This window comes from Typopeltis vanoorti, chromosome 11, assembly GCF_054136105.1.
Source record: "Typopeltis vanoorti isolate ZY-2024b chromosome 11, IOZ_Tvanoo_1.0, whole genome shotgun sequence".
NCBI classification, from domain to species: Eukaryota; Metazoa; Arthropoda; class Arachnida; order Uropygi; family Thelyphonidae; genus Typopeltis; species Typopeltis vanoorti.
In genome coordinates this window covers 136,733,455-136,756,419 of record NC_143559.1, presented here as the reverse complement: position 1 = coordinate 136,756,419, position 22,965 = coordinate 136,733,455, and the positions used below count along the sequence as shown (strand labels likewise).

Below are 22,965 nucleotides of genomic sequence, written 5' to 3'. Positions count from 1 at the left end.
CCACCATACTGAAGGCTCTTTGTTTGAAATTGAGTGTTTTTCCAAGTTTTCCACGAATAAGTTAGCACATGGAGAAGACAGAACTTCTCATTGCAAAGTTAGATAGCTGATTGTAAACTTTCCCATTGCATCTGAGATAATTGGAGTGGAGACAATGCCTAAAAAGTTGAGCAGTCATTAGGAAACAGATTGTCAATAAGTACCTTACTTATTTTGTCCACTGGAACATCGGTGAACAAAGATGCAATCTGTAGACTCATTGGAATGTACAATGTTTGATGTGGTTTTTTTAGATTAGCCAAATGCAATGCTTTGATAGCATTTGTTATCAAAGCATGTTATAACCACTATTCCAGTGGACAAAGTTTCTTTATATAATCAAAGTTACAGAACTGAGACAATCTGTTTCCTCCTCATCTCCAATCCATTTATTTCAGATGTAATGGGAAAATTTGCATCTATCTGACCTTACAATGGGAAGTGCTGATTTATTCTTGGAAAACTTGGTAAAACACTTCTTCACTTTTTCACACAAAAAGCCTTTGATATGGTGGAGATATGTAATGTGTTACCGAGCTGCATGATTTTCTTTTGTCTCAGTTCCTTTTGCTATAAAATAAAATTCTCTTTAGAACGTGAAAAGGAAGGAAAACTACCTTTTCTAGATGTTTTGATTTCAAAACAAAAAAAAAAGTCAAAGAGAATCTACCTTTTAGCATATACTGCAAGCCTACTCATACAAGTTAATCTACATTCATCCTCTTTGCACCATATATCACAATAACTAGGTATTATATAGAGATTTAGGAAAAGGACAATCTCTGTTACAAGAGATGAAGACGAATTGAAAGAATTACATCCTCTGCTCCAACTGCTTGTGAGCAATGGATATTTTGAGCAAATGCTACAAAGAATACTATTCTCTACTGCTCCATTACAAAATCCCAAATTTTCTACAGAATAAGGGATAGTAACTTCTGTTTCCATCCCTTATGTTGTAAACTTTGTCTCAATATCGGTAGCCTCCTCAGATCTCATGACATAAAAGTGGCTTTCAAGCCCATTTTGACTTTACAAGGTTTATTACGTTCACCTAAAGACCAGTCCCTTCAACAAACATCCTGGAGTTTATAATATTCCATGTTCTTGTGACCTTTCTTACATACTGCAGGCATTTAGAAGTTTGGAAATCAGACAAAAAACATTGGTGATCTCAACAATAGAGAAGTCAGCTAGTCTAGCTTTTAATTTCTTCCACACACATAACATTGAATGGAATAAGAGTTATTTGCCTTAGAGAGAGGACAACTTCACTGCCTGCAACATAAAAGAATCTACTGTGATTATCTGCTCACAAGGCACTCAATAGAAACCAATGAATCCTATGTGATATTTGGAAATCACATAACAGACTCTTTTCAGCGAACTATTGTCCCCACATCACTGAACAATAAATGACTCATGTCAGCTTCCATGCTCCACTTGTTTTCCATTTTTAACTTACAGAAACATGTAGGAACTGTTACAGTATTTTAGTAATATTATTGTTCATGTTAGCTCTTTATTGTAAAATTTTTTTTGTTCATCCTAATTCTAACCTAGAAGAAACCATAGGTATACAGTGAAACTAGTCTGTTTCGTTTAATTGCAGTGCTATGGCCAAATAAACTCTATATTCCTTCTTATTTGATTTTACAGGTAGAAAATCTACATATTCATCAATATAATATGCTTTTGGAAATTTAATATCAGACTTTATGCTTACTAACAATGAACTGACATTTGATTATCATTTGTCCACAGTTCCATATTCAAAGCATCCTGTGAATGCTGCACATCACCTGCATAATGGATTGTGCTGCCTTTGCATCATCAGCAAACAATGGCTGGACAAATCATGGATGCTAATGATGTGCAGAATGTTCAAACGATGTGAATGTACTAACTATGGGCAAATTATTGCTGTCAGTTTGTAATTATAATGTACTATACACTTACATCTCCTGTCAGGTCCTTCCCACTATTATTAATGTATAGACTGAATAACAACAGTGATATGAGAACTAATTGCTGGGAACAGTCATCTTAAATCTGGCACTCACACTCCCCATATCACTTTTTGATACTTCCAGCAGCTGCCCTCAAGTGAATAGTAACTTCTAATCCTATAGCCTGTAACATCTGTAGCAGCCTTTCATATGGTATCTTTTCAAATACCATAGTCTAATGGTATCATTCCCTGTTCCACTTGTCTCTCTCTCAGCTATATCATAAAATATGAGCAAATTACTCAGGCATGACCTTTCCTTAATAAACCCATGCTGTTCCTTGTAAAATATAGCTCATCTGTCAACCTTCCTATGAGAGTTCTTAACCATTTCTCTGAAATCTTCACCACCACTCCAGAGGTACTGGTAGATTGATAGTTAGACAAATTAGTTTTTGCACCACTTTTTACACAAGACTGTCATACATTCTTTCCATTCCAGTGAGATATTTGCTGAGCTAAGACCTAATCATTTTAGCAGAACATTTTGTTAGCATATGTGCCGATGTCTCATCTGTATTACTGAATTTTTGTTCATGTTATGAAATAGCTTTAGAACCTTCTCAAGCACATCTTTTCATCCTGTGTAGAAGTAACATTCTCTGTTGCATATACCAGATTGAGAGATCTTAGTGAGTGATTGTTATTTGAGCACTTGCATCAACTTCAGAAACCAGAATACTGTCTGGTACTAATGATATTCCTTCATATCTTTTTACAGTTCTCTTGCTTACTAGTATTAAGTTTTTCTTGTGCTCTTACTAATTTAAGCAGGTAACCCAAGAAGTTTAAGTATTGGGAAATAGAGCAGGGAAAAAAAAGAGCTATACATGCACTGGGTAATAATCTCCCATGTATATGTGGTATCACATTCTTGATTTGGTAAGAAGTAGAATAAAATGTGGGGTGTGAGTGTTCTGAGCAACTCACTATTTTGCACAATTTTGTACCTAAAGATTTGACTCTAAATCATTTCATCATATTAAACAAGGGACCCCTAACATCATGCTAGGGTACCACAGGCTTGATTGGTTAGCATATCTGCTTTCTGACAAGGCTGTGGGTTTTTATCCCTCCATAGGCATGGATGAATGTCTTCGGTCACTTTAGATTAAATTTCATTGCTTAGTGGGAAACCAGTATCCTGGTCTTTCATCAGGCAGTGAATGCATCTTAATTGTTAAACTATCCATAGTTTATATGAAACTATTCTTAGAAAATGGTTGGCAGTCATTTGTCAACCATTTCCTACCCATATCACTATGTGATCATGTCTGCTTGGCAGGTTTTAATTAGCACATTCTTGTGTACAATTATCAAAGGCTTTGCCAAATCCAGATAAATGTCAGTCATTATTACTTTTGGCTGTTTTCCTTGTGACTTCATAAAACCATGCTCTATTCAGGTGATATCCTATATCTTACATATGATTCCTAATTTTTTGTTTGTCCATAAACCTAAGAAGACTTTTGCATTTTTAAGCTTAGGGCTGGTTAAACTCATGTTAGATGTTTCATTCAGTTAAACAATTGCTTTAGTATCTTCTGTCAGACCTTTTCAGGATTAGAACATAAATTATAGCATATAAAAAGTGATTCAAAGAAAAGTTGAACTTAAGAGACTGAACTAGTAAGAGTATCCCATGTGGGCACCAGTAGGAAGAGATGTCAGTAAAAGCTTTTTGGATCAGTCTCAGTAATTCTAGTAAGCTGAAGTTCAAATTTTGCTTTGCCATTTTTTTAAATAAATGTGCTAGACGTCTGCAAGATTCCCTGATTAAATTGAATAACTTTGTAATAGGAAGGTCGGTCAGCAATAATAAGACAAAGATGAAAATAGGCAGAAGCATTGAAAATATTAACTGCGTTGTGAATGGAGAACCTACAGAAGAACTAAAACATTTCATTTTTAGTGAAAATGGTAAATTGAATATGGAAATAAACGGAATCAACAAAGCTGATATGATAGGAAGTCAACTCAATAAATTTATATGGAATAAGAGAGAAATTAGTCAAAACACTAAATTAGCTCTATATAAGACAGTGTTCAAACCAATTTTAACTTATGGATCTGAGAGCTGGGTCAGAAATAAAACACTTGACCAAAGACTAGAGATTGCAGATAGGAAAGATTAGGATGTGAACCGATGGTACCAATGGCAATATCATATTAAAAATGAGAATGTTAGGAAAGAACTTGACATAGTCAAGTCAGGTTAAGTACTGTAGTACTTAACCAAAAGGACTACACGGGTAAGCTTAATGCTCTTCTATTAGATCAGGCTACATACCTCCCTATCGAATACAATCTCATCATCTGACAAATCAGAAAACTTCACAGGCTCCTTAAGAAAGTCGCTTCTTGGCCTGTAGAAGTTACCAAAAGATTAAAGCCGTTTAACTCTATATACCCCCCCCTGCGTATTTATGGACTGCCAAAAATACATGAAAAAAATTTGACATTACATCCCATAGTGGATGGCATTGATTCCTCCACGTACAAATTAGCTAAACATTTGGCCAAAGTGCTCACACACTATACTGGCAACACATCATCACACGTTAAAAAAAAAAAAAAAAAAAAAAAACAGCCCACTTCAAAGCCAGCATATAAAACCTTACACTCCAACATACTGACATAATGGTCAGCTTTGACGGCTCCTCCTTATTCACAAATGTCCCACTCAAGGAAACTTGAGAGCTAATCCTAGCTAAATTTTCTCCCGATATCTTAGCCCTATTTCAGTTCACAATGAACTCCTGCTATTTCGTTTGACAGGGAAAATTCTACAAACAAATAGAGGGGACAGCCATGGGTTCACCACTCTTCCCACCCTTGGCCAATTTCTTTATGGAGACCTTGGAAGAAAAATCCTTCAACTCTGCCCCACAAAATTCAACCATATGGCTTCGCTACGTTGATGTGTTTGCTATTTGGCCACATGGCTCTGATACACTCCTCTCCTTCTTAACACACTTAAACAACCAACACCCCAGAATCAAGTTCACCCTGGAAAAAGAGGAAAACAACAGTCTCCCTTTCCTAGACACACTAGTCGCCCGCCAGCCTGATGGAACTTTGTTTTCTCAGTTTATAGAAAACCCACCCATACAGGCAAGTACATTCACCAATCCCCCCCCCCCCCCTACAACAATATGGAGTGGTGAAAACACTATACAACAGGGCTAAACTAATCTGTTCTAACGACATGGCCCTAAACACTGAACTAAATCACATCCTCAACGCTTTCTCAGCCAATGGCTACCCCCCAAAAAAATCCCAAAAATATTGAAACCTACAAACCACAACTCACTTCCTTCCCTCAACAACAAGGATTACTCTAAATCCATCACCATTCCCTACATCCGAGGCACCTCGGAAAAAATTATCAAAATCTTAAAAAAACATGACCTGACCTCCTGTTACAGACCATGCAGAAAATTTGCATCCCTTATCTTCCCCTAGCCCTACCTGGTGTATACCAGGTCCCTTGCAGCTGTAAACTGTCTTACTTTAGCCAAACAGGCAGGACAGCGAATATCAGAATTTCTGAACACAAGTACTACATCCGTTTTAACAAGTACAGCCATTCTGATGTTGCAGACAATGCTCTGGATACACGCCACAGAATATGGTGGAAGAAAGCTACAGTAATACACTACAGCAAATACAAATTCAAAAGACTATTTATGGAATCGGCCTCAGCCCTAAGAAACATGCCAAACCTCAACAAATTTGGTTGCATGAGACTGCCCCAAATTTGGAAGTCTTACATCAGCAGCCCAACGGCCAAGAACACCTACTTAGCCTGCTAGAGGGAATAATCAGGACTTTTAGGAGAACAATAGCTTCATCACTTCATTCTCAGTTACTGTGCTGTAGTGACTACGTGCATGTGCCTTTTTTTTGCAAGTTCCTTTTGAAGATGGCAATGTGACATTACCGAAATATCGGAAATATTTATTAAAGTGTAATTTAATTTATGTTCGTATCTACGTTGTCAATTCCTTAAGTGATTTAGTAATACATAACCAACGTATAAATATAAACCTGTCAATGAGAATTGACATAGTCAGCATCCAGGAATGCGTTAGCAGAGCTAATCTCAGGTGGTATGGTCACTTAAACAGAATGGGAGATGGAAGATTAGCTAAACAAGTGTTTTCTGCCAGGTTGGCAGGAAAAAGACCCAGAGAAAGACAAAGATATAGGTGGATTGATATAGTAAAAAGTGCCTTTGAAGATAGAAATATCATCATCAAATTCCTGACATGTACCCTCAAGGGGTGTACAGGATATGATAGCACTACATGAAAAATTTGCATCATTACTAAATTCCTATCTACAATTTTCCTCCAAATCAGTCTGTTACTTGTCAAGACTCCAACATTATCAGATCTTATTTATATCGTCTAAGGCACTTTGTACCATATCAATCCACTTATATCTTAGTCTTCCTCTGGGTTGTTTTGTTGCCAACCTGGCAGAGAAAACACTTGTTTTTCTAATCTTTCCTTGCTCATTCTGTTTGAGTGACCATACCACTTGAGATTAGCTCTGCTAACGCATTCCTGGATGCTGACAATATCAAGTTCTTTCCTAATCTCCTCATTTTTAAAATGATATTGCCATTGATGCCATCTGTTCACGCCTCTAATCTTTCTCAGGACTCTCATATCTGCAGTCTCTAGTCTTTGGTCAAGTGTTTTACTTCTGATCCAAGCTCTCAGATCCATAAGTTAAAACTGGTTTGAACACTGTCTTGTATACAGCTAATTTAGTGTTCTGACTAATTTCTCTCTTATTCTATATGAATTTATTCAGTTGATTTCCTACCATATCAGCTTTGTTGATTCTGTTGTCTATTTCCATATTCAATTTACCATCTTCTCTAAAAATAGTTCTTAAGTATCTGAAATATTTTACTTGTTCCACAGGTTCCCCATTCACAACACAGTTGACATTTTCAACAATTCTACCTGTTTTCATTGTCTTTGTCTTTAATGACAATCAAGGAAAAGGAGTATCCATAGTATTCAACACTAAATATGAGGCTAATCTTGAATGGCAGGCAGTCTCAAGTAGAGTAATGTGGGCAAATATGAGAATGGGGAACTGGACAATGAGACTTATTTGTGCCTATGGTCCCACAGAAGGTTATACTAAGGTAGAAGTGGAGGAATTTTTTGAGGCTTTAGAAAAAGCAACTGACACAATGAAAAAAGAAAAGTTGGTCCTTGCTGGGGATCTAAATAGCAGAGTAGGAAATGATTGTGAGACATACAAAAATATTTTGGGAAAATTTGGAGGAAAGAGTAAAGCTAATAATAATGGCAAACATTTGTTGGATTTCTGCTCAGGACATGGATTGGTTATTACTAACACCATGTTCCAACATAAAAATGTGCACAAATTCACATGGAGAGAAGGGGCAAGGAATAAGAAAAGTCTCATTGACAATGTTATTGTTGATAGTGATGTTTTCTCCCTGATGCAGGTCACCAGAGTGTACAGAGGATTTGAAATTGGAAGCAATCACTATTTAGTCTTGAGCAGGATAAAATTGAATTTCATATTGAAAAGAATAACATGTAAGAAAGTTTTAAAGCGAATAAAAGTTGAGCAGCTCTCAAATGTGAACTGTAGACTGAAATACACAGATAATACAAGATAATTGAAGAAAAAATGAAAGAGTTTGAGAACAGGAACCAAACTTTGGAGATTCAGTGGCAAGCCTTGAAGAAAACCCTAATTGATTCAGCTAGAGGCATTTGGTGAAGTTGTCTGCAAGGATAGGAAAATTAGAACTCCATGGTGGACACAGGAAGTTAAAGAGGCAGTGAAGAAAAGAAGCATATCAAAAGTTCCTGGCAAATAAGTGAGCTTGTGTTCTTAGAGAATACAGAGACAAATGTAAGAAATCTAAATACTGTGTAAACCTAGCTAAACAAAAGTAATGGGAAGACTTTGGCAACAACATAGAAAATATTATTTTCTATGTTGTTGCCAAAGAATATTTTGCCACAAGAAAGTGGCAAAATATTGTGGAGTTTGTTGAAGAAGCTTAGGAATGGAGAAAAGAGTGCTGTAACAGGAGTTAGAGATGATAAAGGTGACATGAAAATGGGTGTAAGAGATATCCTTGAAGTATGTAGTAATTACTTTGAAAAACTGCTAAATGAAACAAGCAGTGATGACAGGACAGTGGTAAAAAACACTGACCAGTCATGCAGTCAGGAATACATATCCATACATGAAATAGAAAAAGCCATCAAAGGCTTGAAATGTGGAAAGCCAGCAAGAGTAGATGATATTCGACCAGAAATGCTGAAGTATGGTGGTTTAAAAGTCTTACAGTGGCTGCACTGCATAGTTCAGAATGCCTGGACAGAGGGATGAATTCCTGATGATTGGAGTAGAGCTGTCATAATACCCATATATAAGAAAGGAAATAAAACAATGTGAGAATTAGAGGTATATCCCTACTGAGTGTTCCTGGTAAGATATATGCAAGTATACTTGAGAAACGGTTGAGAAGAATGGTGGAAGAAAAGCTTGGTGAAGACCAAGCTGGATTCAGGCCAAATAGAGGCTGTCAGGATCAGATTTTCACTTTACGACAAATAGTTGAAAAATCGTGCGAATATAACAAAGATCTGTATTTAAGTTTTGTCCATTTGGAAAAAGCATATGACAAGGTGCCAAGAAAGAAGCTATTCAATACGCTACAGTTATATGGTGTCAGTGGGGCATTTTATCAAGCAATACTTAGTTTTTATTTGAGTTGTAAGTCAGCAGTTAGAATTGAAGGAAATACAGGAAGATGGTTTAATGTTAAATCTGCTGTCAGACAAGGATGTACATTATCCCCTCTGTTATTCATTATCCATATGGATCAAATTATGAAGGAAAGTTGTATTAAACTTGGTATCAAAATTGGAGATGTTAATGTCAGCTCCTTGCTTTATGCGGACTATGTTTACTTCTAAATAAATCTGCTAAAAGTCTGTAAGATTCTCTGATTAAATTGAATAACTGTTGTAATAGATATAGTATGAAGGTCAGCAATAAAAAGACAAAGACAATGAAAATAGACAGAATGACTGAAAATGTCAACTGTATTGTGAATGGAGAACCTGTGGAACAAGTAAAGTAATTCAGCTACTTAGGCATGATTTTTAGTGAAGATGGTAAATTAAATATAGAAATTGACAATAGGATCAACAATGCTGGTATGGTAGGAAGTCAATTGAATAAATTCATATGGAATAAGAGAGAAATTAGCTGTATACGAGACAGTGTTCAAACCAGTTTTAACTTATGGATCTGAGAGCTGGGTCAGAAGTAAAACACTTGACTAAAGATGTGAGTGTCCTGAGAAAGATTAGGGGCATGAACAGATGGCATCAATGGCAATATCATATTAAAAACGAGGATATTAGGGAAAAACTTGACATTGTCAGCATCCAGGAATGTTTTAGCAGAGAATCTCAGGTCACTTAAACAGAATGGGAGAGGAAAGATTAGCAAAAAAACAAGTGTTCTCTGCCAAGTTGGTAGGAAAAAGACCTAGAGGATGACCAAGATATAGGTGGATTGATAAAGTAAAAAGTGCCTTGGAGAATAGAGACAAATCTAAGATCGCTGAACACTATAAAACTAGCTAAACAAGTCATGGGAAGACTTGGCTAAGAACATAGAAAATAAATATCAAGAAGCTGGCAAAATATTCTGGCAGCTTTTGAAAAAGCTCAGAAATGGAGGAAAGAGAGATATAAAAGGAATTGGAGATGACAAAGGTGATATGAGAACTGGAGATAAAGATATCCTTGATGTATGGAGTAGAAATTACTTGGAAAAATTGCAAAATGAAAAACCAGTGAAAGCACAGTGATTTTATATATAAAAACACTGACCAGGCACATATAATCAGGAATATATATCCATACTTGAAGTAGAGAAAGCCATCAAAAGCCTGAAATGTGTAAAATTAGTTGGAGTAGATGATATTCAACCAGAAATGCTCAAGTATGGAGGTATTAAAGGTTTTACAGTGGCTACACCGGATGATTGGAGTAGAGCTCTCACAGTACCTGTATACAAAAAGGGAAATAAAATTGAATGTGAGAATTACAGAGGTATTTCTCTGCTGAGTGTTTTCCTGTTAAGATTCATGCAAATATACTTGAAGGATTGTGGAAGGGAAGCTTGTTGATGAACAAACTGGATTCAGGCCAAATAGAGGTTGTCAGAATCAGATTTTCACTTGACGACAAATAGTTAGGAAATCATGACAATATAACAAAGATCTTATTTTTTTCATAGATCTGGAAAAGGCAAATGACATGGTACCAAGAGAAAAGCTATTCACAATGCTAGTTATGTGGTGCCAGTGGGGTGTGGGACATTATATCAAGCAGTTAGCCTTTATTTGTTTTGTGAGTCAGGAGTTAGAATTGAAGGAAGTACAGGAATATGGTTTGATGTTAAATCTGGTGTCTCACAAGGATGTACATTATCCCATTAAACCTGATATCAAAATGGTGATGTTAATCTTAGATCTTTACTTTATGCAGATGATGTTATACTTTTAAATGAATCCAGTACAAGTCTACAAGATTTCCTGACTAAATTCAATAACTGTTGTAATTAATTTGGTATGAAAATCAGAAATAATGAGACAGACAATGAAAACAAGCAGAAACATTGAAAATATCAACTGTTATGAATGGAGAATCTATAGAACAAGTAAAAGATTTAGCTACTTAGGCACAAATTTTTTGTGAAATGGTAAATAAAAATAAAGAGGACCTGACCTGAGTTTTGATGCTTTTGTCCACAAGATCACAAAGAACTGCGTTATCTATTCAAGAAACTGATCATGCATCCATTCCCATATCTGAATAATCTGTTCAAATTACTGTTTGGAAGCTTTTTTCATTTTTGAGTTCTGTAAAAGAAAGCTTTCTGAAATGGCATTCTGTTAGTGTTTAGCAGATCCTTTATACACTAGAATCTCTCTTAACCGGCAACAACGGTAATTTGCTGATTCCAGACACTAGATTTTGCCAGATAATTGAATATATATATATATATATATATATATATATATATATTTCAAGAACTTACCTGTTCATGTTTTGTGATGCCATCTGTCGAAATTGCAGCATGCGAAGTTTGGTGGTCATGTTTTTCGATCTGCCAGCCATAATTAAATAACATCAAAAATCATGCAGATTTTTTAAAATTTAAAACACACACACACACATAATTTTATATTTCACAAAATCAAATTTAAAAGTATTTAAAAATTACAGTACTTATTATCACATGAAAGTTGTGAATTTCTTAGTATGATAACATAACTTCGAATTTCTGCTTGCTTACAAGATTGTCACTGGAGCTTTAAAAATTCACTATGTATACAATGAAGTTTCATAATATGTGTTGACATAGATGAACATTGCTCGGCAAATCTTATGAAAGTCTGCAATCCTTCGTCAGCTTCCTTCCACATAACTTCTTGGTCTGCGTGCTGTCGTCCTCATCTTTCTCCTTTCCCAGTACGTGCTCGATTATTTTGTCATCGAGAGAGAGAGAGGGATGAAAACGGAATTGTCCACATCCATCCAGGCCTGCACCTCCTCTTCACCAACACTAACCTTTTCTGAATGTGATACTAAATCCAAGATGTCGGACATGGGACATGTTTTAAAACCATGAAAATCTTTGTCACTTGATTCGTCATCTTCAAACATGATCATTGGCCACAATTTACAGCAACGTAAAGTAATGTTCTTTATATTCTTTCAAGCAAGAGACAAAGTAAATATGGCATCTTTCAATGTGAACTGTTTCTATAAATCTTGGAGAAAAGAATCCTTAAAAAGGATTCTTTTCTCCACCCCCTTCCAACAGCAAACCCAAGAAACTCATTATAGGACTTCCATTCCTTTGGCTGGCACAGTTTCACAAAGAATTGCCAACCTGTTAAGTCCTCACAATATCCGAGTTGCTTTCAAACTAATAAAGACTGTTCGCAATATGTTATGATCACGTAAAGACAAGATTGATTTTTACAAACTTCTTGGAGTTTACAACATCCTGTGTTCTTGCAGATTGAATTACACAGGACAAACTTCTAGAAGTTTAGAAAAAAGGAACATATCTGAGATGTTAACAACAACAGAGAAGACAATTCTGGTTTACTTTCTATTTTTCCAACACAAACTGCAATATTGAATGGGCTTTTTTGTTCTTTAAGCTGTTTTGTATAGAGTTATCTTGCCCAGATGTGAAGCGACCAGTTGGATGGCAAAATTAGTAGGCTAACATTATGTATCTAAAATCTCCGCCCTATTAAACGCAGCTTATATCATCTTATAGCACCTTAATAGTTTTATGTTGAGCCCATGCATAAGAGATTGGTTGATCAGCCTATAGTACCGTATATGGGTAGTGGGTTGGGAAAGGAGGGATTTCTTCATTTGATATATGACTGTCATCATCAAATTCCTGACATGTACCCTCAAGGGGTGTACAGGATATGATTGTACTACATGAAAAAAATTACATCATTACTAACTTCCTATCTACAATTTTCCTCCAAATCAGTCTGTTACTTGTCAAGACTCCAACATTATCAGATCTTATATTTCTATCGTCTAAAGCATTTTGTACCGTATCAATCCACCTATATCTTGGTCTTCCTCTGGGTCGTTTTGCTGCCAACCTGGCAGAGAACACTTGTTTTGCTATTCTTTCCATGCCCATTCTGTTTAAGTGACCATACCACCTGAGATTAGCTCTGCTAACGCATTCCTGGATGCTGACAATGTCAAGTTCTTTCCTAATATCCGTTTTTAATATGATATTGCCATTAAAGCCATCTGTTCATGCTTCTAATCTTTCTCAGGACTCTCATATCTCCGGTCTCTAGTCTTTGGTAAAGTGTTTTACTTCTGACCCAGCTCTCAGATCCATAAGTTAAAACTGTTTTGACAACTGTCTTGTATATAGCTAATTTAGTGTTCTGACTAATTTCTCTCTTATTCCATATGAATTTATTCAATTGACTTCCTACCATACCAGCTTTGTTGATTCTGTTGTCTATTTCCATATTTAATTTCCCATCTTCACTAAAAATCGTGCCAAAGTAGGCGAAATGCTTTACTTGTTCCACAGGTTCTCCATTCACAACACAGTTGACATTTTCAATGATTCTGCCTATTTTCATTGTCTTTGTCTTTTTATTGCTGACCTTCATACCATATCTATTACAAGTTATTCAATTTAGTCAGGGAATCTTGCAGATTTTTAGCGGATTTATTGATAAGTATAACATCCGCATAAAGCAAAGAGCTGACATTCACATCTCCAATTTTGATATCATGTTTAATACCACTTTCCTTCATAATGTGATCCATATAAATAATGAATAACAGAGGAGATAATGTACATCCTTGTCTCACACCAGATTTAACATTAAACCATCTTTCTGCACATCCTTCATTTCTAACTGCCGACTTACAACTCAAATAAAAGACTGAGTTTTACTTGATATAATGCCCCATTGACACCATATAACTGTAGCGTATTGAATAGCTTCTCTCTTGGCACCTTGTCATATGCCTTTTCCAAATCGACAAAACTTAAATACAGATCTATGTTATATTCCCATGACTTCTCAACTATTTGTCGTAAAGTGAAGATCTGATCCTGACTGCCTCTATTTGACCTGAATCCAGCTTGTTCTACAGCAAACTTTTCTTTCACAATTCTTTTCAACCATTTCTCAAGTATACTTGCATATATCTTAACAGGAACACTCAGTAGGAAAATACCTCTGTAATTCTCACATTCAGTTTTATTTCCCTTTTCATATATGGGTACTATGAAAGCTCTACTCTCCAATCATTGGGAATTCGTCCCTCTGTCCATGCCTTCAGAACTATGCAGTGCAGCTACTGTAAGACTTTTATACCATCATACTTAAGCATTTCTGGTCGAATATCATCTACTGCTGCTCTTCCACGTTTCAAGTCTTTGATGGCTTTTTCTACTTCAAGTATGGATATATATTCCTGACTGTATGCCTGTTGAGTTTTTTTTACCAATGTGCTATCACTGCTTGTTTCATTTAGCAATTTCTCAAAGTAATTACTGCATACTTCAAGGATAGCTTTTTCTCCAGTTTTGATGTCACCTTTATCATCTCTAATTCCTTTTACAGCACTCTTTCCTCCATTTTGAAGTTTCTTTAACAACTTCCAGAATATTTTGCAGCCTTCTTGATATTATTTTCTATATTCTTGTCAAAGTGCTTCTGTGTCTCTTGTTTAGCAAGTTTTACAGTGTTTAGCTTTCCTATATTTGTCTCTGTATTCTCTAAGAGCACAAGCCAACTTATTTGCCAGGAACTTTTGATATGCTTTCTCCTTTTCCTTCTCTGCCTCTTTAACTTCTTGTGTCCATCATGGAGTTCTGACTTTTCTATCCTTGCAGACAAGCTCACCAAATGCCTCTCTGGCTGAATCAATCAAGGTTTTCCTCAAGGTTTGCCACTGAATCTCCAAGGTTTGGTTCCTGTTCTCAAATTCTTTCATTTTTTCTTGAATAATCTTTGTGTATTTTAGTCTCCAGTTCACATCTGAGAGCTGCTCAACTTTTATTTGCTTTAAAACTTTCTTACATGTTATTCTTTTCAATATGAAATTCAATTTCATCTTGCTCAATACTAAATAGTGATTGCTTCCAATTTCAAATCCTCTGTACACTCTGGTGTCCTGTTCAGGGAGAAAATATCACTATCAACAATAATATGGTCAATGAGACTTCTTATTTCTTGCCTTTTCTCTCCATGTGAATTTGTGCACATTTTTATGTTGGAACATGGTGTTAGTAATAACCAGTTCATGTCCTGAGCAGAAATCCAACAGGTATTTGCCATTATTATTAGCTTTGCTCTTTTCTCCAAATTTTCCCAAAATATTTTTGTATGTCTGACAATCATTTCCTACTCTGCTATTTAGATCCCCAATGAGGACCACCTTTTCGTTTTTCATTGTGTCAGTTGCTTTCTCTAAATCCTCAAAAAAATCCTACTCTTCTACCTTAGTAGAACCTTCTGTGGGACCATAGGCACAAATAAGTCTCATTGTCCAGTCTCCCATTCTGATATTTGCCCACATCACTCTACTTGAGACTGCTTGCCATTCAAGAACATTAGCCTTGCATTTAGCGATTGAATACAATGGCTACTCCTTCTTTTCCTTTGTTGTCATTGCCTGAATATAACATTTTGTATTTATTGCTCAGAAAGATCTCACCAGTTTTGGTCTTTTTTGTTTCAGTCACCCCTATTATGTTGATCTGGTACTTATCTAATTCCTCAGCTAGCTCCATTTCTTTGCCATTCAGGCTTCTTATGTTGATAGTCTTCTTCAACCTTCTGGTTCTGTCCACTGCTGGAAGAAGGTCTCCCCCATGATTTTCCAGATCACTCGGTTTTCTGCTTCTCCCATCCATCTCACTCCTGCAATTTGTTCCAGTTCATCTCTCACCACCTTCTTCTCGGTCTTCCTCTTTGTCTTTTGCTCTATCCATTGGTCTCCACTCTGTTGTTTTTCTAGTCCATCTCTTGTCACTGCATCTGGCAATATGGCCAACCCATCTCCATTTAGCCTGTTTAATGTATTTTACAATATCCATGACACCTGTTTGAGATCTTATCCAGATATTTGTCTTCCTATCTCTTAATGTTATTTTTAGCATACTTCTTTCCATGTGATGTTGTATTGTTCTCAGCTTTTTGTTTAGCACTTCTGTCCTCCACTGATCAAAAGATAACAATTGGCCCAAATATACATATGAAGTAACTTGTTCTATTTCATGATTTGCAACTTTGATAGTTCTATGGTTTATGTATTTATTTATCATTATTTTTGTTTTTTCTCTATTTATTTTTAATCCAATTTCTCTGGAGGCTTCGTTTAGCTGATTTAGCCTTTCTTCCAGATCTTCAAGATTATCTACTATCAGGACAATATCATCTGCAAATTTCAGATGATGCAGCCTTTCTCCAATTATGTTTATTCCTTTTGTTTCCTAATCAAGGCTTCTAAAGACTTCCTCTAGTGCAGCTGTAAATAATTTGGGAGATATATTGTCGCCTTGCCGGATGCCTTTTTGTATTGGGAACTTTTCACTGTTTTTATATAATTTAATTACAGAAATTGCATTATCATAAATATGTTCTAGTGTTTCAATATGGTTTCTCAGTTCCCTGGGTTTCAAGTGCTTTTAGTGTTGCAGATGTTTTAACTGAATCAAATGCTTTTTCATAGTCTATATAGTCCAGAAATAAGGGTTTATTGTATTCATTTGATTTTTTCAATGAGCTGTCTCAATGTGTAAATATGGTCCAAAGTATTGTAATTCTTCTTAAATCCAGCTTGTTCATAGGATTGCATCCCCTCTAGTTTAGATTTTATTCTATTATTTATAATTTTTGTGAAAACTTTATATATGGTGGGGAGTAGGCTTATAGGTCTGTAGTTTTTAATTTCTTCCTTATTGTCCTTTTTAAAAATTAATATTAGAAGTGAATTGTTCTAATTTTTCAGAATTTTTCTCTGTTTTTGGCATTTATTGAAGAGTTTACTCAACTGTTTGATGACAGGGCTTCCTCCCAGTTTTAACAAGTCTACCAAAATTCCATCTTCTCCTGGGGCCTTTCCATTCTTCATTTCCCGCAGTGCCGTTTCCATTTCACCTTGTAAGATCTCAGGGGCATCATGTTCTTCCTCACTTGAGTAATCCATAGATGATTCTTGAATGTTCCGGTCTTTGTCTTCATAGAGTTCAGTATAAAATTCCTGAATTCCTTTGATTATTGCATCTCTATTTTTTATCAGTTCACCATTTTTTCCTCTTACAGCAGCTATTTCCTTTGTTCCAACTGATAATGCCAGTCTTAGGACCTTCATATTACTATTGTTTTCTATTGTTTCTTTAATTTTCCTAGTATAATACGATCTAGGTTCATGTTTCATCCTTTTATGTATATGTTGATAGTACCGATCTTTAATTCTAGTGATGTTGAGTTGGGGTGTTTTTTCAGATTTGTTCCAGTAGTTGACTTTTAGTTTTTCCCTGGTGAAAACAACTGGGGCCTTGTTTAACCGGGCGATGCCCCAGCCGGCATGAAATTTTGTCATGTTGTACCATCATTTTGTATTTTGATTTAAGCCAATAAGAATACAATTTGGTTGGCTAAATCCCAAATTGCCTGCCCATCCTTCTTCATTCAGTATCCAGGTAGATACCCAACAGGGTGCACCACGAGAAGGTCAGGATTGGACATTAGGTCAGAAGCCCTGGTCGGTTCTCTGCATTCGTTTAAAGGTTATGTGGAGGTCTCCTTTCAGTTATACAGCTTTTACCCTTAAGCACCGCATATAAAAAGTTGGCATCCCTTATCTGCTCTACCAAAGACCAACCACTTCCCCTAGACCTGCCTGGGGTATAACAGGTCCCTTGCAGCTGTAAATTGTCCTACTTTGGCCAGACAGGCAGGACAGCGAATATCAGGATTTCAGAACACAAAGACTACATCCGATTTCACCAGTATAGCCACTCTGGGCTTGCAGACCATGCTCTAGATACCTGCCACAGAATACGTTGGAAGAAAGCCAAAGTAATACACCACAGCAAGTTTAAGTAAGAAAGATTATTCATAGAATCAGCCTCAGCTGATTAAAAAAAAAATGTTCCAAATCTCAACAAATTTGGGTGCATGAGACTGCCCCAAATTTGGGAGACTTACATCATGAGAACACCAGCCCAACGGCCAAGACAACCCAATATAGCCCGCTAAAGGACACCATTAGGACTTTAGGAACAACAGTAGTTTCTTATCTTCTGCTTCATTTGCTTTTTGTAGTGCCTGCGTGCACATGCCATTTTGGTATCTTCCCATGAAGATGCCAATGTGTCATTGCTGAAATGTGGGAAGTATTTATTAAAGTTTCTTTTAATTAATATTCCAGTATATGTTGTAAATTCCTTAAATAATTATATGTATGTGTGTGTGTGTGTGTGTGTGTGTGTGTGTTAGGGTTACCAAGTAATTTCATAAACTTCGTTATTTTACTCCTAATCCCAAGTAAGCAAATAGTTAAGTTTGCGCCTGAACGTAGTTCAAGTCTAAAGGTGGTGCAACACCAGGGCAACTCATTGTAAAGGTGGGTAAAGCTCTGATCACTATTCTTAGTATTTTCCATCATGTAAAGCACATCTCACTAAGAGATGAATATTGCAATACATTATGGGTGGGGTCACTTCCCAGACCAGTTTCAACCTTTTTTGAGGTCTCCTCAGTGAGTAGCTAGACCCTAAATACCAAGGTTTTTTTTTAGTGACCCCACCCATAATGTATCGCAGTATACATCTCTTAGTGAGATGTGCTTTACATTATGGAAAATACTAAGAATAGTGATCAGAGCTTTACCCACCTTTACAATGGGTTGCCCTGGTGTTGCACCACCTTTAGACTTGAACTACGTTCAGGTGCAAACTTAACTGTTTGCTTACTTGGGATTAGGAGTAAAATAACCAAGTTTATAAAATTACTTGGTAACCCTAATATACATTATTCCCAAGGTAAAAAAACTTATTTACATCTATATCTCCTCCAGAGATTATTCAAAATAAAAACACCTTGTAGCAATTTGTATAGGTAAAGTTGATAAGTCTCTGTATTACTAAAACCTCGGTATTTAGGGTCTAGCTACTCACTGAGGAGACCTCAAAAAAGGTTGAAACCGGTCTGGGTAGTGACCCCACCCATAATGTATTGCAGTATACATCTCTTAGTGAGATGTGCTTTACATTGTGGAAAATACTAAGGTGATCAGAGCTTTACCCACCTTTACAATGAGTTGCCCTAGTGTTGCACCACCTTTAGACTTGAACTACGTTCAGGTGCAAACTTAACTGTTTGCTTACTTGGGGTTAGGAGTAAAATAACCAAGTTTATAAAATTACTTGGTAACCCTAATATACATTATTCCCAAGGTAAAAGAACTTATTTACATATATGTAGCATAATACAGTTAAACATAAAAATAAACCAAAAGGAACAATTTTTTTTCTCTCTCTCTCTATATTGTAATAGTGGAGCTAGTTCAACAGATAATTACTGCATTATTATAACTTATGTGAATATTCTCTTCTGCAAAATACATAGTAACAAATCAAAACAATAAGAACTATTGCCAAAATGACATATTTAGTACTTTAGGCGAAGCCTTTTACCACATCATTTTTTGAAAATGAACTTTTGAATTTCACTGAATTTAATCTCAAATTTTTATTGCAGTTACATATAATAGAGGTTGGTCAGCCTCCAGCAGGAAACCAGCCTTATCCAAAGAAAGCTGTTGATGTGTTTTTTCCTCCAGAAGCCCAGAATGATTTTCCTGTAGCTATGCAAGTAAGTAATCTGATTTTGCTATGAAATCTCTTAAACAACTAATTTGTTTCTTTTATTGTGAATTCTATCCATGAAGAGTTAAACCTGTGCAAGGTACATTACAACTATGCATTGGCTAAGGGTTAGGTAATTTGAAAATCCTGGTCTACAGACAAATATGAAACTTTTCAAACCACTTGCCTTTCACTTGGCAGACGATGTAGTGTTTCTTCTTCAAGAGTTTAAACCTTTGACTGTTAGGTTACAGTTTCAAGTACTTGACCCTTAGATTGTTTTTTTGTTACTTTTTAAAAAGGTATACATAGTATTTATTGATTTTTTAAACAAAAACTGTCAGTGATTTACTAAGAAGAATATTAACTAATAAATGACTGTTATACATATAACAATAACTGTAATAACCTACATGCAGTGATATTTCTTCAGAAGTTTTGAATTGTATGGTAGATTTTGAAGCATGGTGAAACACACAACCCTACCTGGCAATCAGGGTACCATATTATGCTTTTCTCTGCAAACCTTTCTTAAAACTGATCTTGTGCAACAAATGACACATTTTCTTCTTGGCTCTGCTTCCTTTCCTTCCTGTCTGTCGTGTGATTAGGTTCCCTCCTTTAGCTGGTTTTCTGCCTTTCTTGTTAGACCTGTTGGTAGGTTTCAATGATTTTATCTTGGCTCCAGCCTAAAAGTTATATGATTAAGCTACCTAACTTTCTGTGCAGTACAAAAGCATTGTACACAGATGTAAAAGATGTCTAAATATTTTTACATAATCTCTATTCTGGGTAGCAGAATAACATGAAAGCATTTGGTCTAAACCAGTGGTCGATATCGACCCCCCCCCAGGGGTCAATATAACATTGTTAGGGGTCATTTGGGCTCGGGTCGATTGGTATGGGTAATATTTAATTCGGTTAACTTGGATTACCTCCATCCTGAATGACAACGCAATTAAGAGTGAATCGTAGGAACAGTGACATGAATAGGACCAGTAAGATGGAGCAAGGTCATGAAAATAGTTACGGAACCCAATCAAGTAGGCCAAAATGACGTATTTACCAATAAACAGATGTTGGTGGTTCCCACCCAGCAGGAGCGAGATTGCGACACGTGTGCAGTTGCTTCTTTATTCGAACCCAGTCTCATTTTTGCGCATCGACATACAAGTGAGCATTAATGTTCTAAAATTCATCAACATACATATTAGGTAATATTAAAATTACGTAATAGTAAAATAGAGGGGGTCGATAAAAAAAAGTGAAGAAACTCTTGAAGGGGTCGACGGTCAAGGAAGTTTGGCGACCCCTGGTCTAAACAATCAACACCTCCCATGGTGTTGCTATACTGTAATGCCACATCTGTTTTTTTTCCCCCCCCTTTCACTGTTCCTTTCCTTGTTGCTACATACCCTATTTTGCTCCCATGGATGGTGCTCAGCATAATGACATCTTTTGTTGCTTTCCATTTCAAGTCAGCAATCTTCCCATGCTGAAAGATGCAAATGTCTCCAATTATATATTTGGTTTAATCCTTTATCCAAGTGTAAGCAAACAAAGTTTGTGCCTGAAGTATTTTCAGGATTAGGGCAACTTGTGACAAGAGTGGTATAACTTCTCATCACTTGCCTTAGTATCCCATAATGCAAAGCACATCTCCTTGCAGACATGTATAATGCTATGCATTAAGGAAAGGGTCCCTACCCAGACCGGTTTGGACCTTTATTGAGGTCTCATTAGTGGAAGCCAGACCCAGAGGCAGGTGGTGATACTAAGGTGGAAGTAATGGAGAAGTCATATTTCCATATACCAGTTGCCAAAAAGATGTCGCACCTTATTAAAATTTTCTGGATTAGAGATAAGTTGATGGAAGTTTTTCTCTTGGCTATGCTACCAATTATATATTTCATTTAATCCTTTATCCAAGTGTAAGCAAACAAAGTTTGCACCTGAAGTATTTTCAGGACTGGAGCAACTCGTGGCAAAGGTACCTTAGTATCACCACCTCAGGGTCAGTCTCCCTCTCACTGATGACACCTCAAAAGCGGTCGAAACTGGTCTGGGTAGTGACCCTTCCCTTAATGCATAGCGTTATACATGTTCGCAAGGAGATGTGCTTTGCATTATGAGATACTAAGGCAAGTGATAAGAAGTTATACCACCTTTGTCAAGAGTTGTCCCCAGTCCTGAAAATACTTCAGGTGCAAACTTTGTTTGCTTACACTTGGATAAAGGATTAACCAAATATATATTTGGTAGCATAGCCAAGTGAAAAAACTTCCAATCAAATTTCTTCTGTCTTCAACTTCAATTTGAGTGCTTCAGGTATTCCTTTTTTGGTCATCCTAGCATTGTTACATATGTAAAAGGTGTCTAAATATTTTTACATAATATCTCTGTTCTGGGTATCAGAATCTTATTAACATTAGTTTTCTTGGTAACTAAATAGTCTGCAAGCTCAGGACTGTTGAAATAATTATCTAAGGTAATGCAGCATCCCTTATTAAGCAGAGAAGATGCTAAGGACAATTTCTGTACCAAAAGAAGTATTAGGCAGTAAACTGGATACTTGAGTTCCTTTTACATGTATTAATTATTAGTTCATATACGTTGCCACTAGATGATTCACAAAATTCAAAACATTTCATACTGAAACAAGAGTGATTCAGCAGCATATACTGTTTCCAACCAAGTTAGCCCTTGTATAAAATAAGACTTTCATCCACATCTTGCGTATGAACTTCCTGGAACTTTTTCCAGGAAGTTCATACTTCCTGGAAGGTGCTACAGCAAAGTTAATGTTACTGCAATTGTTTAAAAATTTATGAGTAAAAGCCAAAGTTGGATTTCTCTTTCTATAATAATGGAAGTTATTGAAACTATTGCATTTCAGCAATGTAACTGTATGAACAGAAACTATTGCAGCTGAAAGTGCACAGAAACATATGTAACCCAAGATTAATTTAATTATGAACGTTTGCACACCCTAGAGTTACATAAGTTTTATTTTACAGCTGAAGTAGTCCAATTGTGTGATAATTGAACATTTAAAGTTGAGTGTCAAAACTGACCACTCTGTAGTTTGTAAGGACAAGTTTATTTTTGGCCAAAAATATGAATTTTTTTGAATGAGCAGGAATGGCCAGTGAGTTCAAGAACTGTGATAGGTGGGAGAGTCAATACAGTTTGTAGTCAGCCTAAGTACAGCTTTATGCATTTTTGGTAGACTAGCAGCAGCCTTCTTGCTGGATGTGCTATGTGGATGTTTTTGCTATATGGGTAAATCTTGAAGGTGCTTCATCAGCTTACACCTTTTCCTTATAGAAAAGGACAGGGGAAAAAAATGTTGACATCCTATTCTCCATCTGGTGTGTGCTAGATAGAATCCAAGGAACTATGAAGAAATATAGCTTTAATTCAAAGAATAT

General features: G+C 36.2%; 1 protein-coding gene across 1 annotated transcript in view; it reads left to right on the top strand.

Moving 5' to 3' along the window:
- Chc (clathrin heavy chain) overlaps positions 1-22,965 on the top strand; it is a 533,133-nt gene that overhangs the window by 84,954 nt on the left and 425,214 nt on the right. Inside the window, exon 6 of the mRNA XM_090400150.1 lies at positions 19,428-19,541. Coding sequence (XP_090256276.1) covers positions 19,428-19,541 — 114 coding nt within the window. The remainder of the gene's footprint in view (positions 1-19,427; positions 19,542-22,965) is intronic.